This window comes from Andrena cerasifolii, chromosome 1 (genome assembly GCF_050908995.1).
Source record: "Andrena cerasifolii isolate SP2316 chromosome 1, iyAndCera1_principal, whole genome shotgun sequence".
In the NCBI taxonomy this organism is placed as follows: domain Eukaryota; kingdom Metazoa; phylum Arthropoda; class Insecta; order Hymenoptera; family Andrenidae; genus Andrena; species Andrena cerasifolii.
In genome coordinates, this window is record NC_135118.1 from 13,594,962 (window position 1) to 13,616,928 (window position 21,967).

General features: G+C 38.4%; 1 protein-coding gene across 4 annotated transcripts; it reads left to right on the forward strand.

The window, feature by feature from the left end:
- LOC143372620 (uncharacterized) lies at positions 1-21,787 on the forward strand. 4 transcript variants are annotated; one of them, XM_076819017.1, is made up of 32 exons: positions 1-433; positions 555-702; positions 2,271-2,679; positions 2,788-2,943; positions 3,549-4,020; positions 5,501-5,739; positions 6,015-6,382; positions 7,182-7,462; positions 7,785-7,972; positions 8,126-8,293; positions 8,369-8,521; positions 8,622-9,263; positions 9,659-9,817; positions 10,087-10,555; positions 10,693-10,931; positions 11,247-11,608; positions 12,215-12,492; positions 12,575-12,762; positions 13,558-13,734; positions 13,815-13,961; positions 14,037-14,115; positions 14,338-14,867; positions 14,974-15,132; positions 15,394-15,687; positions 16,117-16,300; positions 16,374-16,530; positions 17,845-18,107; positions 18,932-19,584; positions 19,746-19,913; positions 20,309-20,461; positions 20,546-20,624; positions 21,125-21,787. In XM_076819017.1, the coding sequence occupies exons 2-32, from the start codon at positions 609-611 to the stop codon at positions 21,356-21,358; spliced, it is 8,142 nt and encodes a 2,713-aa protein (XP_076675132.1). In that variant the 5' UTR covers positions 1-433; positions 555-608; the 3' UTR covers positions 21,359-21,787. The 4 variants fall into 4 exon arrangements, with proteins under 4 accessions (XP_076675132.1, XP_076675121.1, XP_076675151.1 ...); XM_076819006.1 differs by having other exon boundaries at positions 584-702; XM_076819036.1 differs by having other exon boundaries at positions 584-702; positions 12,575-12,738.
- Positions 21,788-21,967: the final 180 nt, after the last annotated feature.

Consider the following 21,967-nt stretch of genomic DNA (forward strand, 5'->3'; position numbering starts at 1 on the left):
CACTGTTTGGTAAACAGAAAGGAATACTACAGTATTGGGTATTGGTCAATTGTCTGATAAGATAATCGGCGATACTAAAACAAACGTGAGACGCCAAAAAGAAAGTCGCCGGCGCAGATAATTACTTATTGTACCGCGAGCCTATCGCGTCGAAAAGTTTATAAATCTGGTGCTGCAGTTCCTCTCGTGGATTGTCACTGACGGGCGGGAAATGCGCGACGTTCGTGGTGATTTCTGGCCTATTGTGAACAGTGATTCGTGTCCGTGAAACAATCGTGATACGCATTACACTGGCAAATAAACTTTCACTTTTTCGAAGTAGCTGCTTCCACTGCTGGCACCAGCTGATTATTTCTAGCGAAGGATGTGACTGCGAAGACACACTGATCCAGACGATAGGCAGAGCTGATCTTCAAGAATCGTTTCTGTAACCGTGAGTTGCCAGTTAATATTCTTCGCGTTGCGCTTTGTGCTGAAAATGTACGCAGAACCAGTGTGCAGGTTCGAGTAACGATAAATAATCAGTAAGAAGTGATCGCGATGAATTACGAAAGTTCAACTTCTGGTGTCTGCTGTCATTTAGCGACCAGAAGACAAATCGGCGTACCATGAATTTCTTCCAACTTCGAGAGTCAACTGTTATCTTTCTTCTGCTCTTCGCCGGGTGTCAGGCTGCAGCTACAAATGACGATAGGAATGGAGGTAATTCATTATAATTAGCAAGTACATAACGTCATTCATACATTTCGACATTGAAGTTGTCGATTTAAGAAGTCGAAGGGAATTTGAATGGATATACGTATAACAAAAATTATTAATGCATTGTAGTAATGCAACGATTGTCATACAGTATTTCAACGTTTTGACACTTCTGTCCTCGTTAGTTTACTACGACCATTCATTAAATTATATCGACGGCGACCTTCGCGTATCATTCTAAACTAAACTTATAAACTTCGATTCTTAAGGTCGTAGATTCTCTTACCACCGCGACATATATCCCTTGAAAAGTAAATTTGTAAGAATTGCAATAAAAAAGTACCGCAAACTGGGGGATGTAAAAATTAACGTTTTTACATTTGCCTTGAGTATTCTATTGTAACATCGCGTCTTTTTGATTGTACTACAAGTGTCAAGACGCATACATTTCTTATATTTTTCCATCTTTAATACATGTTAATTAGCATATTATATAAATAGCGCCAACAGCTAAGGTTTTACCAATCTGAACTTACATTGGCACTTAAGGGGTTATGCCTACCTGTAAGGTCTGAAAACGCAAGTATATTCGGGATTTTTTTTTCCTCAATTTGAAGACTTTTCTTTAAATAAACGGTAGTATATTCGAAAGTATATATTTTAAAGTTCTTGTAGTTTTTTTACAATGCGACAACTAAATAAATAATGGAATTATAAGCGATCTCCCGACAGCGCTTTTTTTATTACGGTGATCACTATAGCTACGACGTGGTTCATCAGAAATAAAAAATTCGACCAAATTTAGTCAGTATATTAGATTAGCTTGTCCTTAATCGTGGGTTTTTCATTTCCGTCGGGTAGTTGTTATTTTACAGATGGAAAATGATGAAACATGGGCGCGATTCTGTGGTGAAAATCGATACTTTTCCTATGAGAAGTTGCCATTTTGTAGCAAATTAATATCTTGGGATAATAAACGATTAAGGACAAGATAATCCAATATACTAACTAAATTCCCGCGAATTTTTTATTTCAGACGAACCAGGTCAGAATTAGAACGTTCATCGCAAACTACTGAAAAAAAAATCGCTGCCGAGAGATCGCTAATATTTTTTTTTATTTATGTATATTTTCCATCGCAAAAATTACCACAAGTAGTTTAACATGTACACTTTCGAATACATAAAGGTTTATTTAAAAAAAAAGTGTTCGAGTGTTTTAAAAATAATCCCGAAAATACTTGTGTTTTCAGACCTTGCAGGTAGGCATAACCCCTTAAATTTGTTTCATTTTATATTCAATGCACTCTTTTCTATATTTCCTCTAATTTGTTATTTCATTTTCACTACAAGCGTGAACATGCGTACAACTGTTGTCCTTTTCCTTCTTTAATACATGTTAAGTAATTGTCAGTTACCCCGTACTGCCAATGTTCCTCCAGTTTACTGTATCTATTTCAAAATGCTCATAATCATCCAGGACAACATGTAGTACATCCCTGTATGATGGTCACGAAGTTGACGACCTTCCAAATGTATTCAATATATTAAAAGCTTATTTCAATTGCACAGCAACGTCTGCACAAGACGACGCAGCGAACCCCGCGCTTTCCGACTATCGACTGCCAAAAACGATCGTTCCCATCGGATATGAGATCATGCTCTCTCCAGAGCTGGAAAATAACTTCGAGTTCACAGGAGTTACGCACATCAAAGCAATTGTACGAGAAGCGACAGACACCATAACGCTTCACCATGGGAAACTGAATATATTAAAGTGTTCAGTTACCACGCAGAATGAAACGAAAGTGATACTATCCCTGATATACAATTCTAATACGGAGAAGTATGAAATCAAACTGCAGGAAACACTGAAGGTGGGGCTGCATATTTCGATCAATTTCAATTACACCGGTAAACTCAGGGACGACATGATCGGATTTTATAGAACCTCGTACGTCGACTCCAATAGAAAAATTAGGTAAACATTTAATCAGCTTTACATTGCATCGTTGCTCTCGCGGTTAGAGGTTCCTAGAATCATTTATAAAGCGCGAAACTTTCAAGTTATTGTCGGACATCATTTCAGATGGCTCGCGTCAACACAATTTCAAACGAAGCACGCGAGACACGCGTTCCCATGCTTCGACGAACCAAGCTTCAAGGCAACATTTATAGTCAGAATTTCGAGAAAGAAGGAATACGCTTGCCTCAGCAACATGCCGTTAAACAGGACCACAGATGCGTAAGTAATTGTGTGATTAATTCCACAACTCACAAATAAGTCACTAGTGGCTTACAGCCATAATCGTACACTCTTTAAAATCGCATAACATTTATAAAATTGCAATCACTGACTTCAGGGATTTCAAAATTTTCGACCCTTTTCTGCGATCTTTAAACGTTTGTAGCTCAGAGCAACTTTAACCGATTTTGATGAAATTTCCAGCATTTATACAGCTTACTTAAATCTACAAACGGGTTTTTTGAATCGTCATTACAGGCTCAGAAAGAATGTTGAACTAAACGACCGTTACTATTTTTTTTAGCTGTTCCAAACAGTTGCAATTTTTTTCTAAACGACGAAACTCGCCACTTCTAGCTTCTAAAAAAATTCATGTCCTTTGGATCAATTTTGGAAATGTTATGCAATTTTAAATAGTGTACGATTATGGCTGTGAGCCACTGTATGTCACCAAAACCGGAAAACGCATCTATCTCTCATAGGATTATTTTTCCGACCTATGTTTATGAAAGAATTTTCGTTCAGTTCAGTTGCAACTATGAGCTTTCCAAGTGGGTGTTTTTTTTAAAGCCTGTAGTTTGCACACAATTCGTTCTTTGTTACAGAGGACAGGGCGAATATTGGGACGAATTTGAGCAAAGTATCCCGATGTCGACGTATTTGGTTGCTTTCATTGTTTCGGATTTCGATGATATTGGTTCAGGCAGTTTCAAAGTCTGGGCCAGACCTAACGCCATCCAGCAAGCCAAGTACGCGTTGAGCGTTGGCCCGCAAGCTCTCACATACCTTAGCAAGTTGTTCCAACAAGAATACCAACTTTACAAGATGGACATGGTGGCTGTGCCCGATTTTTCAGCCGGTGCAATGGAAAACTGGGGTCTCGTCACGTACAGAGAAAGCAGGCTGTTGTACGACGAGATCTCGTCTTCCGATGCAGCACAGCAAAGCGTTGCTTCGGTGATCGTTCATGAACTGACGCACATGTGGTTCGGGAACATGATCACACCAGAATGGTGGAGTTATTTATGGTTGAGCGAAGCGTTCGCTAGATACTTCCAATATTTCGCCACTGCTCAGGTAATTGTCAGTTATACTTGTTATATCACATTCACAACTAAAAAGAAACGAAATAGAAATGCTAACATAACAATTTTTAGTTAATATCCAGATGGGACTTTGGATAATTAATGTAGGTGTGCATTGAACAATAGTCATTTCGTAGAGCGTAAATAATAGCAATAACTTTAGAGGTTTAGTAAACGATCGAACTAATTTTTTATTAAAGGCCATGGAAGAATTTTGATTCTTTTAAAAACTGCAATATATCGCTGCTTACCACTGATAGTGGCGCGACGCAAAATTGTCCATTTTGAGTTTTTCGCGCAAATAGACTGGATAGGTACAGTTGTTTTTAAGTAGCTATATTTGTAATCCATTTCTGGAAGAGTAAAACGACCATGCAACCAACGCGATGCCAAGATCGCAATAAAAAAGTAGTGAGTAATAAGTGATAGGCTTTCAATGTTTGTTCCAAAAAGAAAGCAATGAATAATCGAAATAAGAAATTGCAAGTTCCTACTATGTTTGATTTTAAAAAGATTTATTTACTGGTGGTATGTTTGTAAAGTGGGCGGCCCAAACGCGCGCCGGAAAATTATTCGACGTCGATTACAGTTAAGGAAGTTAAATTGAAATATGTTAAAGAAGTTAAAGTTAAAGAAGTTAAAGTTAAAGAAGTTAAAGTTAAAGAAGTTAAAGTTAAAGAAGTTAAAGTTAAAGAAGTTGAAGTTAAAGAAGTTAAAGTTAAAGAAGTTAAAGTTAAAGAAGTTAAAGTTAAAGAAGTTAAAGTTAAAGAAGTTAAAGTTAAAGAAGTTAAAGTTAAAGAAGTTAAAGTTAGGGAAATTAAAGTTAAAGAAGTTAAAGTTAAAGAACTTAAAGTGAAAGACGTTTAAGTTAAAGTTAAAGATGAAAAATTAATTCAACGCTGAAGTTGAAAGACTCGAAAAATAAAAAAATTAACTTTATTTGATTTATGACGATTCATTTTTTTAATTTATATTTGTTATTCAAAGTGTTCATAAATAATATTTTGCCAAACTCTGGTTTGTAATGTTCATACATAATATGAAGTGTATACATCGTTAGACGCGTCCACAGTGGTAGCACTATTGGGACATGTCTGACCGCAAACCAGGTGTTTCTACTTACTTCCTGTACTCAAGAAACGTTTGCCGTCTTTCTGCACTCTTCAGCAGAAAAATAAATTTTATCTCGATCTTTATGTAGATACTACTTTCTCAATCATACACCTGGTACAATCTTTACTGGGTGTTGCCGCTTTATTTATCAAGAACTGGACTACACATGTAGATATCTATAAACATGAGATGCCATTTTAAAAAATCAAAACGATCTTAACGTGGTCTACGTGCATCCATCTAGAAGAACTTTAACTATCAAAAGGATAATACCTAACTAAATGGAATATAATAGTGATCTCTAATGAAATTCTATTAAAGTATTACTCCGGTAACATTGTCTACAATTCGCTTTACAGATTGAAAAATCATGGAACATGGAAGAGCAGTTTGTCGTAGAACAGCATCAAACTGCCCTCGCAGCAGATGGTCTCGAAACATCAATGCCAATGACAAGAAATGTATCTAATTCGGAGCAATTGGGCGGAATAGGAGACACTATCACTTACAACAAAGGAGCGAGCATTGTACGAATGATGAACCTCACTTTCGGGCGCGACATCTTCAAAGCGGGATTACAGAATTATCTCGAGAACAAGTAACTATGAGATCTCTACTACAATTTATTGGAAAAAGTGAAAAAATAGTGTTTTCTTTCAAAAATTGTTTCTACAACTGAAATATAACTCTCTTATTAACATTAACTCTGCCTTAAATTAGTAATTTTATGAAATAGTGATGGGGGAGAAGTTTTTCTACATCTTACGTATTATTTCATTAAATTGGTAGTGGGAAATGGAGTGACAAGTTGATAATGAACAAAATATATGATATAAAAATTAATTTACTCGCATATTTATGTGAACCTTGCAGCAGAAATAATGGCGTGGCGCGTCCAGAGAATCTGTGGCAGGAGTTACAAAATGAAGTCAATCGTCGTAACCAAAAACTTGCTGCGCCAGTTAACGAAATTATGTCTACTTGGACTACGCAAGCTGGATTTCCAGTCGTGACTGTTTCCATTGAAAATGGTGTAGCCACTATGAAACAAAAACGCTTCCTTTTGAGGAATTTGAAGGCGACACCCACCAATGCAAAGTGGTGGATACCCATCACGTGGGCCCGTAAAGACAATTCGAGTTTCGATGTTGCAAACGTAGGACATTGGCTGAGCAAGGAGCAAGATTCGATAAACCTCGGAACATCCCCTGGATGGGTGATAATGAATGTGCAATCTGCTGGTGAGTAGTAGAGTTGGGCATTAACTAAATACAAAATTATTTAAATAACGGATCGAATAAACCTTACTTTAACTTTAGATTATTTGACGAATAAAGTTAATTTTTTTATATTCGACGAATAAAGTTCCTTTTTTTTCATTATTTGACGAATGAAGTTAATTTTTTCGTTCGTCAAGCGTCTCAACTTCAGCGTCGAATAAATTTCTCAACTTTAACTTAAGCTTTAATCGACGTCGAATAATTTTCTGGCGCGTGTTCGAGACTGATTAGTAACATATTAATTACATATGTAGAAATATTCCCATTATTTAATCCAATTATGTCCATTCAAGTATACACCTACAATACATTGGCTTAATTTATAAATAAAATGTTTTCATTAAACACACGAAAATGGACCTTCTTTCATTTATAAAAATCGATACAAACTTCGAGGAATTATTTGAATTTATTGGAATGACGAAGTAAGAAGAAACAATAAGAAAATTCAACATAGCTAATAGGAATAATAAAAGATACTGATTCTCGAGATGAAAAATTGTAGAAATACGTTTCCAAATATGTAGTGCAAGTATTCCACTATTAACAGCAAGTCAAATAGTATTTTATGTCAAGATCTTAAACATTCCATGGCCTAATTACACGTGCGAATCAAATGGTATCTCATTATCTGCATTCGAATCGACCGTAACTCTCACACCGCGATGTACTACACTCTACAGTCTTAAATATTAAAAAAATCACACTTTAATACTTAGGAATATGAAGGTTATTCTCCAGATTGCATTTATTTTTATAGGTTTCTACCGAGTAAATTATGATAACGCTTCTTGGTACCGTATCATCGATGTCTTAAATAGTGAAAACTACGAGGACATACATGTTTTGAATAGAGCTGCGCTGGTTGATGATTTGTTAAACTTGGCGAGAGCCGGTTTACTTAATTATGAAACAGCCCTGGATGGTTTACAATATATCAGGCGGGAGACCAAATATTTGCCTTTTAAATCCGCATTGTCTGGGCTTACTTACCTCGATCAACGCTTCCGTGGCCATGATGAGTATTATGCAGTCTTTCAGGTACGTTAAAGCGATACATATTTGTAATTATGTTCGAACGACATCATTTAACGAACAGTGTAATGTAAAAAAACGTGATGGCACTATTCTGGAAGAGTTTCTTCATTTTCGACTGTTTTCTAATTCTTAATTGTCACTTACACGTTAGCATTAAATATTTTACTCTAAAAAATGATGACCAACTGTCCACACTGAGTCCACACTGTCTAAATAATTATTAGCTACTAATTTCATAAAGTCAGCTGATCCTTTTGATAACTGCGTGTGACTGCTGCGAATTTAACGAACAAAACATTCGATAAGCGCAAATTAATTGTTGTAGAAATTTGTCCTCGCACTAATCGACGAAACATACAAACAAATCGGGTACTTGGATCGTCCGAATGACGACAGAATGACGGTATTACTGAGAAGTGAACTGAACAAATGGGCCTGCAATTACGGCCATGATGGATGTGTGACCACTTTCACTACGTTATTCCGCAAATGGAAGGCGGACAATTCTTCACCGTAAGGAGATTACTAAATTTAAAAATTAAAAAATGGCCCATTTCACATTAAATACTCTTGCATAGCTTCATTTTTCAAGTAATGAATCTGAAGAAACCTTATGCTCAAACGAATCTTCGTTCTTCATGAACGACATACGTTACGTATCCACAGAATCAAACCGAACCAAAGACCTGCGGCATACTGTGCAGCCGTCAAAAATGGAACGAAGGATGATTGGGACTTTTTATGGATTCAATACGTATATTCAAACTTTGCATCTGAACAAGCAGTGATACTACAAGCCCTTGGTTGCACCAAAGACGTCAGCATTTTAGAAACGTAAAGATTCTGTGTTTTACCTCCAGCATACGTGGTGCGTAATAGTTTTATCATTCGGTAACTGTATGGTTTCAGATTCCTTCTACACGCCCTGGAGAGTTTCGAAAAAGGGAAAATTCGTAAGCAGGACAACGGCGCTGCATTTTCCGCGGTGTACAGCTCTGGCATATCTGGCGCAGAGTTCGTGTTAAATTTCGTCGCCAAACACTACCCCGAGATGATGGAATAGTAAGTTCAAAATTAAATAACACAGACGGCAGTTTCTAGTTAGAGGTAAAATTGCCTCGTTCGTTTTGAACGTCTCTTTGAGTAACTGTGTCAATTTCAGTTCCAACGGAACAAGCACAATTTCGAGCATTCTCAAGTCAGCTTCGCAGCATTTCTCAACGCAGGAGTTGGTCGATCAATTTGAGAGTTTAATTGAAACGCGAAGGACTGAATTCAAAGATATCCTGGACTCCTTGAGGGACTCGCTGGAAATAGCGAAGTACGAGTTGCTGTGGCTGGAAAAATTCAAGGACCCGATTAGATCCTGGATCACTGCTTTCAATGATCGCGAGAGTAGTGGCACCACTCCTGGTGAGAACGATACTACGAATTATCGTTTGCCAGCGAACATAAATCCTACCTCGTACTGGATCAACTTGAAGCCGCACTTCGACGAATCCAGCGACTTCCCGTTTGAGGGGCAAGTGAGAATTAATGCTGAAGTGACGAAGGGGACAAAATATATCGTTTTACATTCGTCAGGACTCAGGATCGATACTGTTTATATTTTGAGGGGGATGGTTCCACTTACAATTGCCAACATGAGTATCGATGAGAAATATGATTTCTTCACCATCGAACTTGACCAGGATTTGCAGCTGCGTGATATCGTGACTATCAAAATACATTATACGGGGAATTTAAACGAAGAAATGCGCGGATTTTATAGAAGCTCGTATAAGGACAACGATGGGAAAACAAGGTACATTTTTATTTTTATTAGGACACTAGATTGCGATATTCAGGTATCGAGAAATAGTAGGTATGTTATATTCTTCTTAATTTCAATCGCTTTTTGTTCTATTTTCATTTCGACACTGAGTTGAGAAATGCTTGTTTCTTTGGAATGAGTTTTCTATTTCTGGAGGTAAACAATTATTTTGAACGCGATTCTTTTATTATTATTATTTTTTTAGAAGTTTTTGCACAATAGTGGCATTGTATCTGTAGATGGAAACATTTAGACCATTATGAAATCAATTAATATGTTTGTGAAGAAGGGATTAATTTTATTCGACTGTGTAAAGAGGAATGAAGCTAAGATTTTAGAACTGGCAATTGTTACGTGAAAATAGTTTTTTCTTCGTCCTTTCACAGATGGTTAGCCGCCACTCATTTGGAACCAGTTGCAGCTAGGAAAGTGTTCCCCTGTTTCGACGAACCAGCACTGAAGGCAACTTTCATAATAGAAGCCACGGTACAGCCAGGCTATAGTGCCATCAGTAATATGCTAATTCAACGCACAGTTAGAGAAGCGTAAGTAACTCTCCACATTTTCACAATAAATTAATATTCCAATCACTGTCATCTATAGTGTGAAACATCTGTCACATAATTTGAAGTGAAAACATTCATCTTCTTGCTAGAACACCGTCTTTAATCAAGATATTTTAATTAACCTTGACCTCTATTTCTATTAAATTCTGTGATCGTATTAGCCTGTAATATTTACTGTAATATAAACTGTAATATTTAATGAACTGTCTAAATAATTGATCTCAGCTGTTGCGAATATCTAATTACAGAAACGGGGAAAAGACCATCATGTTCCAAGAAACACCAATCATGTCGACGTACCTAGTAGCACTAGTGGTTTCGGATTTCGCTTCCCTCGCTCACGGAACTTACTCGGTGTGGGCAAGACCGAACGCCATTTCCCAAGCGTACTATGCTATGTCCGTAATGGAGCCATTGGTAAAGTTTTACGAGAAGGCACTCAACTTCCCGTACCAGCTGTCGAAGCTCGAGATGGTGGCGTTGCCCGATTTCGCGTCAGGCGCGATGGAAAACTGGGGTCTGTTGACTTACAAGGAGAGAAATCTGTTATTCGATGGCAATGTATCGGACATCGTAGCGAAGCAAAGCATAACTAATGTAATATCACACGAGATTACCCATCAGTGGTTCGGAGACCTTGTCAGCCCGCTTTGGTGGAAGTATCTCTGGCTGAACGAAGGCTTCGCCAGGTATTTCCAGTACTTCGGAACTGCTAACGTATGTAAAGCTAAGTTCTGTTAATTATTTTAGTGTTAATTCTGAAATCGAGCCTTCCGTCTGTTTGTTACACAGATGGAAACGGATCCAACATAAGCTCACAATTATAATTCAAGGGCAAATGTTTTATTCGTTAGGTGAAGGAGAATTGGTCTCTGGAGTCACAGTTTCTCGTGGATCAGCTTCACTCGGCTTTGGCAGCTGACAGTTTACCATCCAGCCACGCTATGACCCATGATGTATACTCCCCGAAGGAAATTCGGGCGATATTCGATTCAATATCCTACGCTAAAGGCGCTAGCGTGATAAGGATGGTGGAGAAGTCGCTTGGCCGGGACATATTCTACGAGGCCCTTCAAAATTACTTGAATAAACTGTAAGTCTTGCTTCCTTGGGGGAGGGGGAGGGGGGAGGATCTGAATTTGAAGAGTCAAGAAGTTATGCAACTTGGGAATAGTTTAGTGTATTTTCATCATTTATTTATACCGGATTTTCACTCTAATCGAAGTCACTCTAAAGTCTAAAGGGGTGAACTCAACCCACGACTGATTTATTTGATGATAGAAAAGTCCTTTTTTGACACAGTCCTGCCACAGTTTCATAACGAGTTTCATCAAGTTTCTTAATACTTTGCAAGATATGCAACTGGTATTATGTGCTCGATATATTCGTAATCGTTCGATGTTTATAGTCAGTACGGTGTCGCCACGCCTGAAGACCTATTCAACGCTTTCAAAGAGGCAATCACTGATACGGAAACCCGTAATGCAATTCATGATATCATGAACACGTGGACCACTCAGCCTGGCTACCCTGTTGTCCACGTTGCCGTTAAGAATAATCGTTTGCACCTCCGTCAAGAAAGATTCTTAATCAATCAAAAGAAAGGTGTGTCGATTGAAAGCACTTGGCACGTTCCAATTACTTGGGCACCCGTTGGCACTACCGATTTCACTAATACGAGACCAAGGTACTGGCTCAAGGACGCAAACAGTAGCATCGAATTCCCAGATAGCGACAAAGACTTGATCATATTCAACGTGCAGCAATCTGGTAAGCAAGCAATGGATACAATTTACAGTTTGAGTGGCGTCGGCGTGTTGCCACGCCGAGGGAGGTCCACCCTGCGCACGGGTTCGGCATGTTATCACGTCGACATATTCTGAGAAGCATCGAATGTATCGTCTGACAAGGAAACGTTGCCTACTCGAAAATTCTGATTTCAATCAAACTTACTTAATGTGAATGTAGAACATATTGGCCTGTGCAAGTAGCAATTTTTTCTGCGGAATTTCACTCTGAGGGGGTGAAATCGACGCTTAAAGTTATCGCGATTTTCTTCTTTATTTTAATATAATTTTTTTTTGTAGTGTGATAGAGAGATAGAGCACAAAAAATGAACGATTCGTAGATTTAAAGTTCTGTTCTATCTCGCACCGAGACAAAGTTATATTTAAAAAAAAGTGGCTTCACCCCTTCCGAGTGAACTTCCGCAAAAAATTCCTTGCGAGTGTTCCCGAATGTTTACTTTGCAAACAAACCAAGAAAAGCCTGACCGACTTGAAGCGGCATTCTTCAAAATCTTGGGCCACTCGAACTGCTAATATCCTTATCTACCAAAATGCGCTTTTAACCTAACGCCTGCACAACTCTTTCCAGGCTTCTACCGCACGAATTATGAGGTCCCTGTTTGGAAGGAAATAATGTATTTCCTGAAGACAAGTCAATACAAGCAGATTCCTGAATTTAACCGTGCCGCCCTTATAGACGATTTAATGAATTTTGGTAGGACAGGCTACGTTGATTACGATATCGTCTTATCAGCAACGATATACTTGGTCCAGGAAACTGACTATGGTCCATGGCGCGCGTTTTTCAACGGTTTGAATTATCTGCGCAGACATGTTCAAGGAACTGACGTGGCGGATGCGTACAAAGTATAGTATCGATCATACCCAAGATTTTTTACATTACGATGGCCTTTATTATTGTAAATATAATTGTACGATTAATTTACAGCGTTATTTAGTGGGAATTTTGACACCCATATACGATTCGTTGAAATTTAGAGATCAGGAGAACGATGAGCATATAACAAAAATGTTGAGAATGCACATTCGCAAGTGGGCCTGCGAAATGGGAGTGAGTGATTGCAAATTACAAGCTCTCGGGTTCTTTAGCACGTTGTTGAACAGCAGCCTTGAAGGGTTAGTATTAATTAGTATTACGAAACCATAGGTTTTAAGAATTTCATTCAAGATGTTCAGGGAGAGGATTATCTTAAGATTAAAGCGAGTGTAGGATTGGAAAGGAATATCGGAAGATTATGGGACAAAGTAGCAAAATGGCTAAAGGCACATCGAAATATTCATTGAAAAATTATTTTTCAAATATTCTTAACTCGACAGAATTCACGTCGTATTTTCGAATATAAATGATCGCCATAGATCTTATAAATCATGGATATTTTGCCTCTGTGGTCACAAGGGGCGTATCGCACTCCAGGCATTTCTTTCTTTGCCAATATTTCTGTAAATTTTTAGACTATAATATTAAAATTTAAAAAAAAAATCGCTTTTTTTCCACCAGTAATTTTTCAACTACAAATTTCGCCGTGTCAAAATTTACATTTCTAGAAAAAGACTATTAGAGCACGATTGTATGAGTTTTACGAATGTACAATTGTCACTGAAAAGTTAAAAGATTCAAAAATACGAAAATGGTAACTCAAAAACAACGCTGCAGTGCAGTGAACCCCGTGTGGCCGTTATGTGATTATAAGAAAGTGTGACCACGAAGGGTTATAATATTCAACAAATGTAGATTTTACGTCTTGGAAACATGCTCATAACTCTGGGAATATCAAAGAAATATTTAATATTCTTGGCTAGCAAATTACAGAGCTACAGAGCATATTTTAAAATATAATAGACTACACGAAATCAGAAATCTCACAAATCTAGCATGTATACTAAAATATTTTCATCGACACTATTTTCCAGCTTACAAGAATTTCCACCAAATTATCGCAGCGTATCGTATTGCACGATAGCCAGAGCCCACCCTCACTCCTACTGGAAGACTTTGTGGAATACGTACTCGCAAGCAACAGTTGCTACAGAAAAATCAGTAATTCTGCAATCCTTAGCTTGCACCACCGAAAAAGTTTATCTTAATGAGTAAGCCCGAACCTTCTTAATTCCCATACACTTCACTTTTCGTCTGCGTAGAAATATAATAATTTTGTTGTTTCTTAAAGGCTGCTTCAAAAAGCTGTCACGAAAGATTCAGGCATACGATTCGAGGACAGCTCCAGCGTTTTCTCTTCCGTTATCGAAGCCAACTTAGAAGGTGTTGAATGTGTAATGGACTTTATCAAAAATAATTACAGCGAAATGCTCACGTAGTAAGTAAAGTACCATAAGACGTGGGGATAGCTATGTTTTGCCAAGGTATTAACTTTACGTTGAATTTTTAACAGCTACGACGACGTGTCTAAAATCGGAAGTATGGTACATGCACTTGCAAACAGACTGTCTACAGACGACCTCTATACGAAGGTAATTATTAGCAACAATTTGATATTCTTTGAAATGAAATGAATTAAAATTAAATTCATATTGTAGTATTTGCAATTGGGTTATAATTGAATGTATTGGATATCCAACAAATTTAAATGTACACTTAATATTTATTAATTGAGATTACCTCACAAGGTCCAGCTAAATCCAATAGTATCGTCGTTTCACTTCAAACTCTAATGGCATCTCCTTCAATTTCAGTACATCGATTTGATTAATTGGCTTAGCGAGAAAGACATATCGATTCAGTCTTACAAGACTGAAGCGGACACCGAGTTAAAGTGGACCGAAACACATATCCCTAAAATACACGAATGGCTGGGGACGCATTATGCGGAAGAAGATTATCGTTTGCCATCTCTGTTCTCCCCCCTGAAATATAACGTTTCGCTTTCTCCGCATTTCGAGGACGAAGACTTCACGTTCGACGGGAACGTTCAAATACAGATGACACGTCTGAAGAGTCGCATATCCCGTATAGTTCTCCACGCCCACGAACTCGAGATCAAGGGGGTGAGAGTTTACGAAGTCAACTCGGATTTGACGAAGGGCAAAGAATTGGAAGTGAGCAGTTATATTACGAATAAAGTCACTGAAACGCTAACGATATTCATGAAGGCTTTCGTAAAGAGTGATCGTGTAATTGTTGATATCGATTTCACGGGAGATCTGAACGAGAAATTACAAGGCTTCTATAGAAGTTATTATCTCGACAGCGAAGGAAACATTCGGTTAGTAGGGAACGAAAATAAAGAATTCTTTAAATATACCTACCATGGTGCACGAAATGGATGGTACATATTATCTTGCATAATATTAACGTGTATCGCATTACAGATGGTTGGCTACAACACAGTTCGAACCTACCCACGCAAGAAGAGCGTTCCCCTGCTTCGATGAGCCTGCTTATAAAGCCAGGTTCACGATTAACATCGAAAGGCCCGACGATTACGTAGCCCTCAGTAATATGCCTAGTCAGACGTCATCTCCATCTAGGTGAGTGTGTTAACCCTTTTGGCGCAATGGGCGCATATGTGCGTTCAGTGCACGCACTGTGTGCGAGGAACGCCCATAGGCGTTCAGAGACTATGGTTAAGAGGCGCGACTAGGGGAGTCCCGCACGCAGGGTACGCTGAGCGTTCAAAATGCCGGCAAAACAAAGAGTTAAACAAAGTAATAAATACACATTTAAGTCGACTAATTTCCTGATCCTCTGAGTTTTCTAGACGCGTTTGACAACTTGAATTCTAATTTTAGTGCGAAAGGCCGTACATGGGAAACATTCCAAGAAACCGTAGAAATGCCATCGTACTTAGTCGCATTTGTCGTGTCCGACTTCAAAACCGCAGGAAAATCCAATGAAAAGGTGAACGTGTGGGGCAGACCCGATATCACATTAAACGGCGAACTCGCCGAAATTGCTGGCATACGGATGCTAGAATACCTGTCCCAAGAAACGGGACATAACTACGCGTTACCGAAACTAGACTTGATAGGCATCCCAGATTTCTCGATGGGCGCCATGGAAAATTGGGGCCTCGCCACTTTTAGGTCAGTCACCAATTATACGAACAATTCTGTTAAAATCGCTCCACCGATTTGTCTTGTTTTTGTTTGTTTTTATTGTTTTCCTGTGTTTAAACAGGATGGCGTTTCAAGCTTATCGCTTATGTTGCGCAACGATCTATAAGTCAATAACTCTTCATTTCTCCCTCCTCCGGTGTGGTGGTCTCCCATCTTTCCCCAGTACACCACCCCGTGATGCTTAACTTCGGTGATCGATGAGAACCGGTGTATTCATCACGGCTACGGCCGCTGGTCCTTCTGCTTTTAAAAAAACCCTTTTGGGAATTGCCCTTTTCGTTGATTTAAGCGACAAAAATTGTCTTTTAGAAATTACTTCCGCAAAGCTACCTGCTCTCTAACAGTTCCTCCACAATTTGTACCGAGTTTAACGACATTGTATAATTACTTCCACAGGGAGTATGGGCTTTTCTACGACCGAAATGTAACAACAGCCAAATACGAAGAATACATATTCACTATTATAGCGCACGAACTAGCTCACATGTGGTACGGGAACTTAGTCACTTGCCAATGGTGGGAGTATATTTGGCTGAACGAAGGCTTCGCTGAATATATGCAATGGCGCATTGCTGATTTGGTAAGCATCCATACGACTCAGCAAAACTTAAATATCTTTGATTGACAACCAAGTTTACGCGAATCCGTTACAGTTCCGACCCAGTTACGGTTTTAGCGATTTGTTCGTTGTTCATGAGTTACAACCTGCCATGCAGAATGACGACTATAGGTCAACTCACCCCATGAATAATCCCGTTGCTTCACCTGCCGAAATAGCCAAAATCTTCGACAGTATTACGTATGGAAAGTGTAAGTACAGTAGTTTCTCGCTATAAGCTTGTTTCGCGTGTACGTTATAAGCTCGTCGCTATCCCCACCATTTCTGCTTCATTCTGCCTTACAAAGGTAAAATTGAATCGGAGAGACTAAAAGCAAGCGAAAAATAGTTCAAGATTTAAAGGTTTGGCGCCCCTAGGCTAAAAAGCGTCTGCCGCCCTTTGTTGAAATGTCATTGAATATTTTAATTTAAAAGAGGTGAGACAATATTAAAATGAATTAAATATGACAACTCACATATGAGTTACTGCTAAGTTGCTATATGAAAAAGAGTGAATTGTTTTTAAAGCTGTCTCAAGCCTCTGTGTTTAAACCTTTTCCAATTCCAAATTTATGGACCTAGGCTGCAGCTCACCTTAGCATATATGCAAATCCACCCCTGGTTCTAGATAGATGAATATGATACTTTGTCTCAGTATTTTCTTCGGGCCCCTGATATTGTCCGCATATACAGCCCACATGCGAGCTTGTAGGGAAAAGACTCTGAGTCTTCGCTATAAGCTCGCTCCGAACTTTGCATAGTACAACGCAACGTGGGCAAAAGCGGGATGAACCTGAGAGGGTGAAACAAGCGTACACATTAGGATAAACGAGGCATTGATAAGAAACACGGACTAACCCACATTTTTTGTCAAATTGATTTGGTAGGACTAATGTATATCAATAGGCTGTACTAATCGTATAAAATAGGAAAGATTTTTTTTTCACTGAGGGGTAGACTGTTTTTGTTCGCAATGCCTCAAATTATTATAGTATTGGTAAATCTTGATACGTGGAACATCAGAATAGCCTCTTGTATCTTTGGCAGATACCTCTTTTCTAGTCTCGGTTCTCAGCCCCTTCGGTTTCAATTAAGCCTGGCTGAGGTTATTAGACTTACGGAATGCTCGCAGCTGAGCATCTTGTAAGATCTTGCGATCGGTACTCTAAGCAACTCAGAACTCTGAGCTTGTCAGTTCCTACCCTGAAGACACGTTTCTGTGGCTTTGAGCACTTATGGAGGTAAACTTTATGCCCTGGGGACGTCAATTTTTTAAATCTTTTCTTGAAATCTGTGGACCTATTATACACCTGGTGTTTGAGCAATAAATCCTAATATGCATGGATTTACAAACTCTTTGTTTCTTAGGTGTAGGCGGCTTAAGTTTTAATTTGAACATTTATCATAATTATGACCAATAGTTTAGCTTTAGGAAATCTTACACATATGCATTTACTTGCGTGCGCAAATATCCATTAAGATGTGACCTCGCTAGCTCACATTTTTAAAGACGAACGATTTTGCAGCTTCCAGCGTAATACGCATGATACGTAATTCGATGGACCCAGAGGTATTCACAAAAGCGACGCATCGATACTTGCAGCAACATCAGTATAGCAGTACCACCCCGAAAGACCTCTGGAAATCTTTCGACGATGTAATCGCTGAAACAAACGCCCTTGGAGCCTGGAATATCTCTATGGAAACACTGATGGATAGTTGGACTAACGAACGAGGGTATCCAATTGTGCAAACAGTTTTGAACAACAATAGACTCCGTCTAACTCAGGTATTTATCTGCTGTTTCTCGTTTGTTCGCGTAATGCAAGTACATGTGTCTTCACACGAACACATTAATTAAACAGGCAGATCAGAAAAGTGGTCTGGAAATCAGTAGCAAGGGAAGATCGGTTACCCGAACATTCTGATTTTTTTAAATTGTGCAGGCTCGTAGAGAACTTCAATAGAAATACCAGCCAATTTTTCGTTTGTGCCCATTTTCGGTTCTTCAGGGTGGACATACCCCTTCCCTTAAACGTTAATGTGTGATTTCCTACTTTCCTGTATACCTTGAAAACTATAGTAGATATAAAGAAATGATTACAATGAAAACTTAACGGCGTCTTATGCCCTATAAAACTACGTAATCGAATTGTTTAAAATTTGTAGCGCGGAACTTTTTTTTATTTAATTTACAATTTTTCAACAATTTTCGTTGCACAGTTTTATAAGGCGTAAGAAAGTAATATTTGTTTTATATTAGACAATGGGCGCAGACGAAAAATTGCCTGATACTTTTATTGAGGTCCTTTACAGATCTGCACAGTTTAAAAAAAATCGGAACGTTCGGTGACCGAACATCCCTTGTAGGTGACTCGGGTCAAATTATTTTGACCGAACAATTAATACAAGTCTACGTAGCTGCGTTTCACATGAATAATCAACCCATACTATACAGTGAAATAGAAACAATACATGAACAATAAACAATAGACGATTTTCAGTAGTAAAACATTAGCTTCTACAAACACTTAGTTGCTTCAAATTCAGAAATCTGGGAGTATGTCTCATGGAATCACGCTGTTACATAGCTGTACAAATAATCTATTTCAGGAACGTTTCTCGTTCAATGCAGACTATGAAGCCGGGAAAGTCGCATTTTGGATACCTATTACAATAGCGTCTGCATCTAACCCGAACTTTGCGACGACTTCGACGAACGTTTGGCTTGGAGGGGGGCCTTTGAACATTCACATAGAGAAACCGTCCGAATGGTTTCTCTTGAACGTTCAACAGAGCGGTTACTATCGCGTCAACTATGAGCGTGCCACATGGTTCTTATTGTTTGATGCGTTAAATGAGAAGGCTCACAGCCAAATCCACGTGACGAATCGCGCTCAAATCATCGACGATCTTCTGAACTTAGCACGTGGAGGATACATAGGTTACGAAATAGCGTTAAATGGTACGATGTATTTACTCGCGGAGGAAGAATACCCACCATGGAAAGCGTTCTTCAATGGCATCAGTTTCATTGCACAGCGTTACGAAGGACAGGAAAGTAGGGACGTACTTGGCAAGTACATTGTACTTCTGACTTCGAAGATGTTCAGCAAACTTGACTTCGCTGATTCGAGCGAGGAAAAGCACTTGGACCAGCTCAGCAGAGAATTGATCCTGACCTGGACTTGCAAATACAATCAGACGGAATGCGTGGATACTTCGAAGAAGCTGTTTTCTAAATGGCGCAAGAATCGTAGTGACGTGTAAGCTTCTTCGACATTATACTTTCTTTCTTCTTTCAGCCATAGGTGGCCTCGGTTGAGAAAACCGGACAGGGTGGATACTAATTTATATGGAAAGCAGGAGATTAGAATACATGCATGTGTGCAATGAGGGGAAATATTTTTTTGTGTATAATCTACAGAATTTCACCGAACGCAAGAGCAGCGGTTTACTGTACAGCGTTGAGGCATGGCTCCCAGGACGACTGGCAGTTTCTGTGGGAACGATATTTGGAAACGAACTTTGCTTCAGAAAAGAAGATCATACTGGATGCTCTTGGTTGCTCGCTCGATCCGAAAATACTGAACCAGTAAGTAGTACGAGTAGAGCATTGGATGCACCACGTTTCGCACGTGTGTACCATTTTTCTAAAAAATAACTTTAAATGGTCAATTTTATATATTGTCGCGATTGATTCATTTTATTTCTAAATTAAAATTTATGAGGAAGAAACTATGAAATCAATGAATATCGTCAATATTAGGGTATACTGATTACATATGTTGAGCATCTTCAGGTAGGCATTTATGTATTCGTGATAAGTACATCAATTTTATTGAATCTTCAGACTCCACATGAAATTAGATGCGACCAGATTGAAATACTTTAAAATCCCATCTGACATGTATGAATTAATAAATGAATCGTGGCACTGGTGAAAATTTGATGCTTTTTAAAACTTACTATTCTTTCGTCCCGTTATAGGTACATTCAATACGCATTGACTTCTAATTACACTTCCGATATTCGGAAGCAGGATGTCAGCGCGGCCCTTGCTTCAATCTACAGCGCTGGGTACACTGGACTAGACGTGATGTTGAACTTCCTGTTAAACGACTACCTAAAAGTGTATGAATTGTAAGTGAAGAAACGAAGAAAAAGGAATTTGTCATTAACCAGTGATCGTGACACGAACGTTATACACGTATGGTTGTTTTTCAGCTATGGCGAGTGGGAGAGTGTTGGACAATTGTTCTCCAAAGTGGCATCACATTTCTCTACCAAAGCCCATATTGAAAAGGTATTATTATTGTATTATTATTATTTTATTCTGTTCCTATATCAACTGTGAACGTGAATTCCTTTGATCCTTCCAATTAGTTCTTGACACAATATTAAATTTAATTTCAATATAGCAAATTTAGTTACAAGTACAGTAGTTTATTTTAAATGATAGTGAAACTGAAGAGTGAAACGAAGCGCATGTTGAAGATTACTCTTGGGAGTTAAGAAAAATGCTATAACTTGCTAATGATAATTCTGAGAAAAGCAGCACGAATAGCAGCTATGAGGAAGTGCAACTAGTTAAAAAAATAAGTATGAGTCAAGAGATGTAGTATGAATATAAACGCTGTAGAAGCAAGAGAACATACACGTGACACGTTGATAGGAATTGTTATTGAAACTATTTTTGCTTATTAATTATCAATTAGAAATATTATTCATATAGAAATATTCCTTCCAATAGTTCCAACTATGACTAAGGGTACGGAGTAGTAAAACTGCTTTCTTCTTTTACAGTTCAAAGAGTTCATGGCTGCGAAAAAGGACAGTGTTTCGAACATTTTCTCCACGTTAGTCTCGTCTCTCGAAAATGCGGAGCGACACTACCGTTGGTACGACAAGCATTCGAAAAATATTAACGCGATCTTTACAGAATACACGAAAGTGAAAAGCAGTGGAACTATAGCGCATAGTTTAAGTATGATTGCGGTTACGGTACTTTCGATAATCGTGTACATGGTGAGTCAATAAGTAGTGTGACTCGTAACTGAATATGAAGAAGTACCTATTTAAACGTTACTGCTAATTGTAAGGCATAATTAAATGAATGTAAGATTGGGTGTGCCTTGAGAGGAGAATGATTTGGTAGTTACGAATATAGAAGGTTTAATAATAAGAATAGATATAAAAAAGGAAATCAAAGGTGTACATTAACGTCGCGCGGCATGGTCCATCGACAACTGCCTCTCCGTTCTCTCCACGCCGGCTCACCTTTCGCTCTCTCCCTTCAACGCAGCATGCATACCACCGGCGTCACCCTTACATTCCTTCATGAAAGTGAAGTGATTCCTTTCATATCGATGCGCTTAAAATATTAAAAAAATAATCTGTAAAAATGAAAATAATATATGTACATATTATATAATTTTGTAAGAATATCATGGAACTTCTTTAATTCTATTTAAAGACTTACATTTCCGTCCATGAACGTCCTGATCCTCAATAAATTAATAGATTAACTTCATTAAACACAGATAGCCATCCTCAAACGTCTTGCATAATGTTCAGTGAAATAACTTTTAATTTATTAATACTTCAATGAAACTATCCAATCTAATTTATTTACCTTCTGCTTATTAG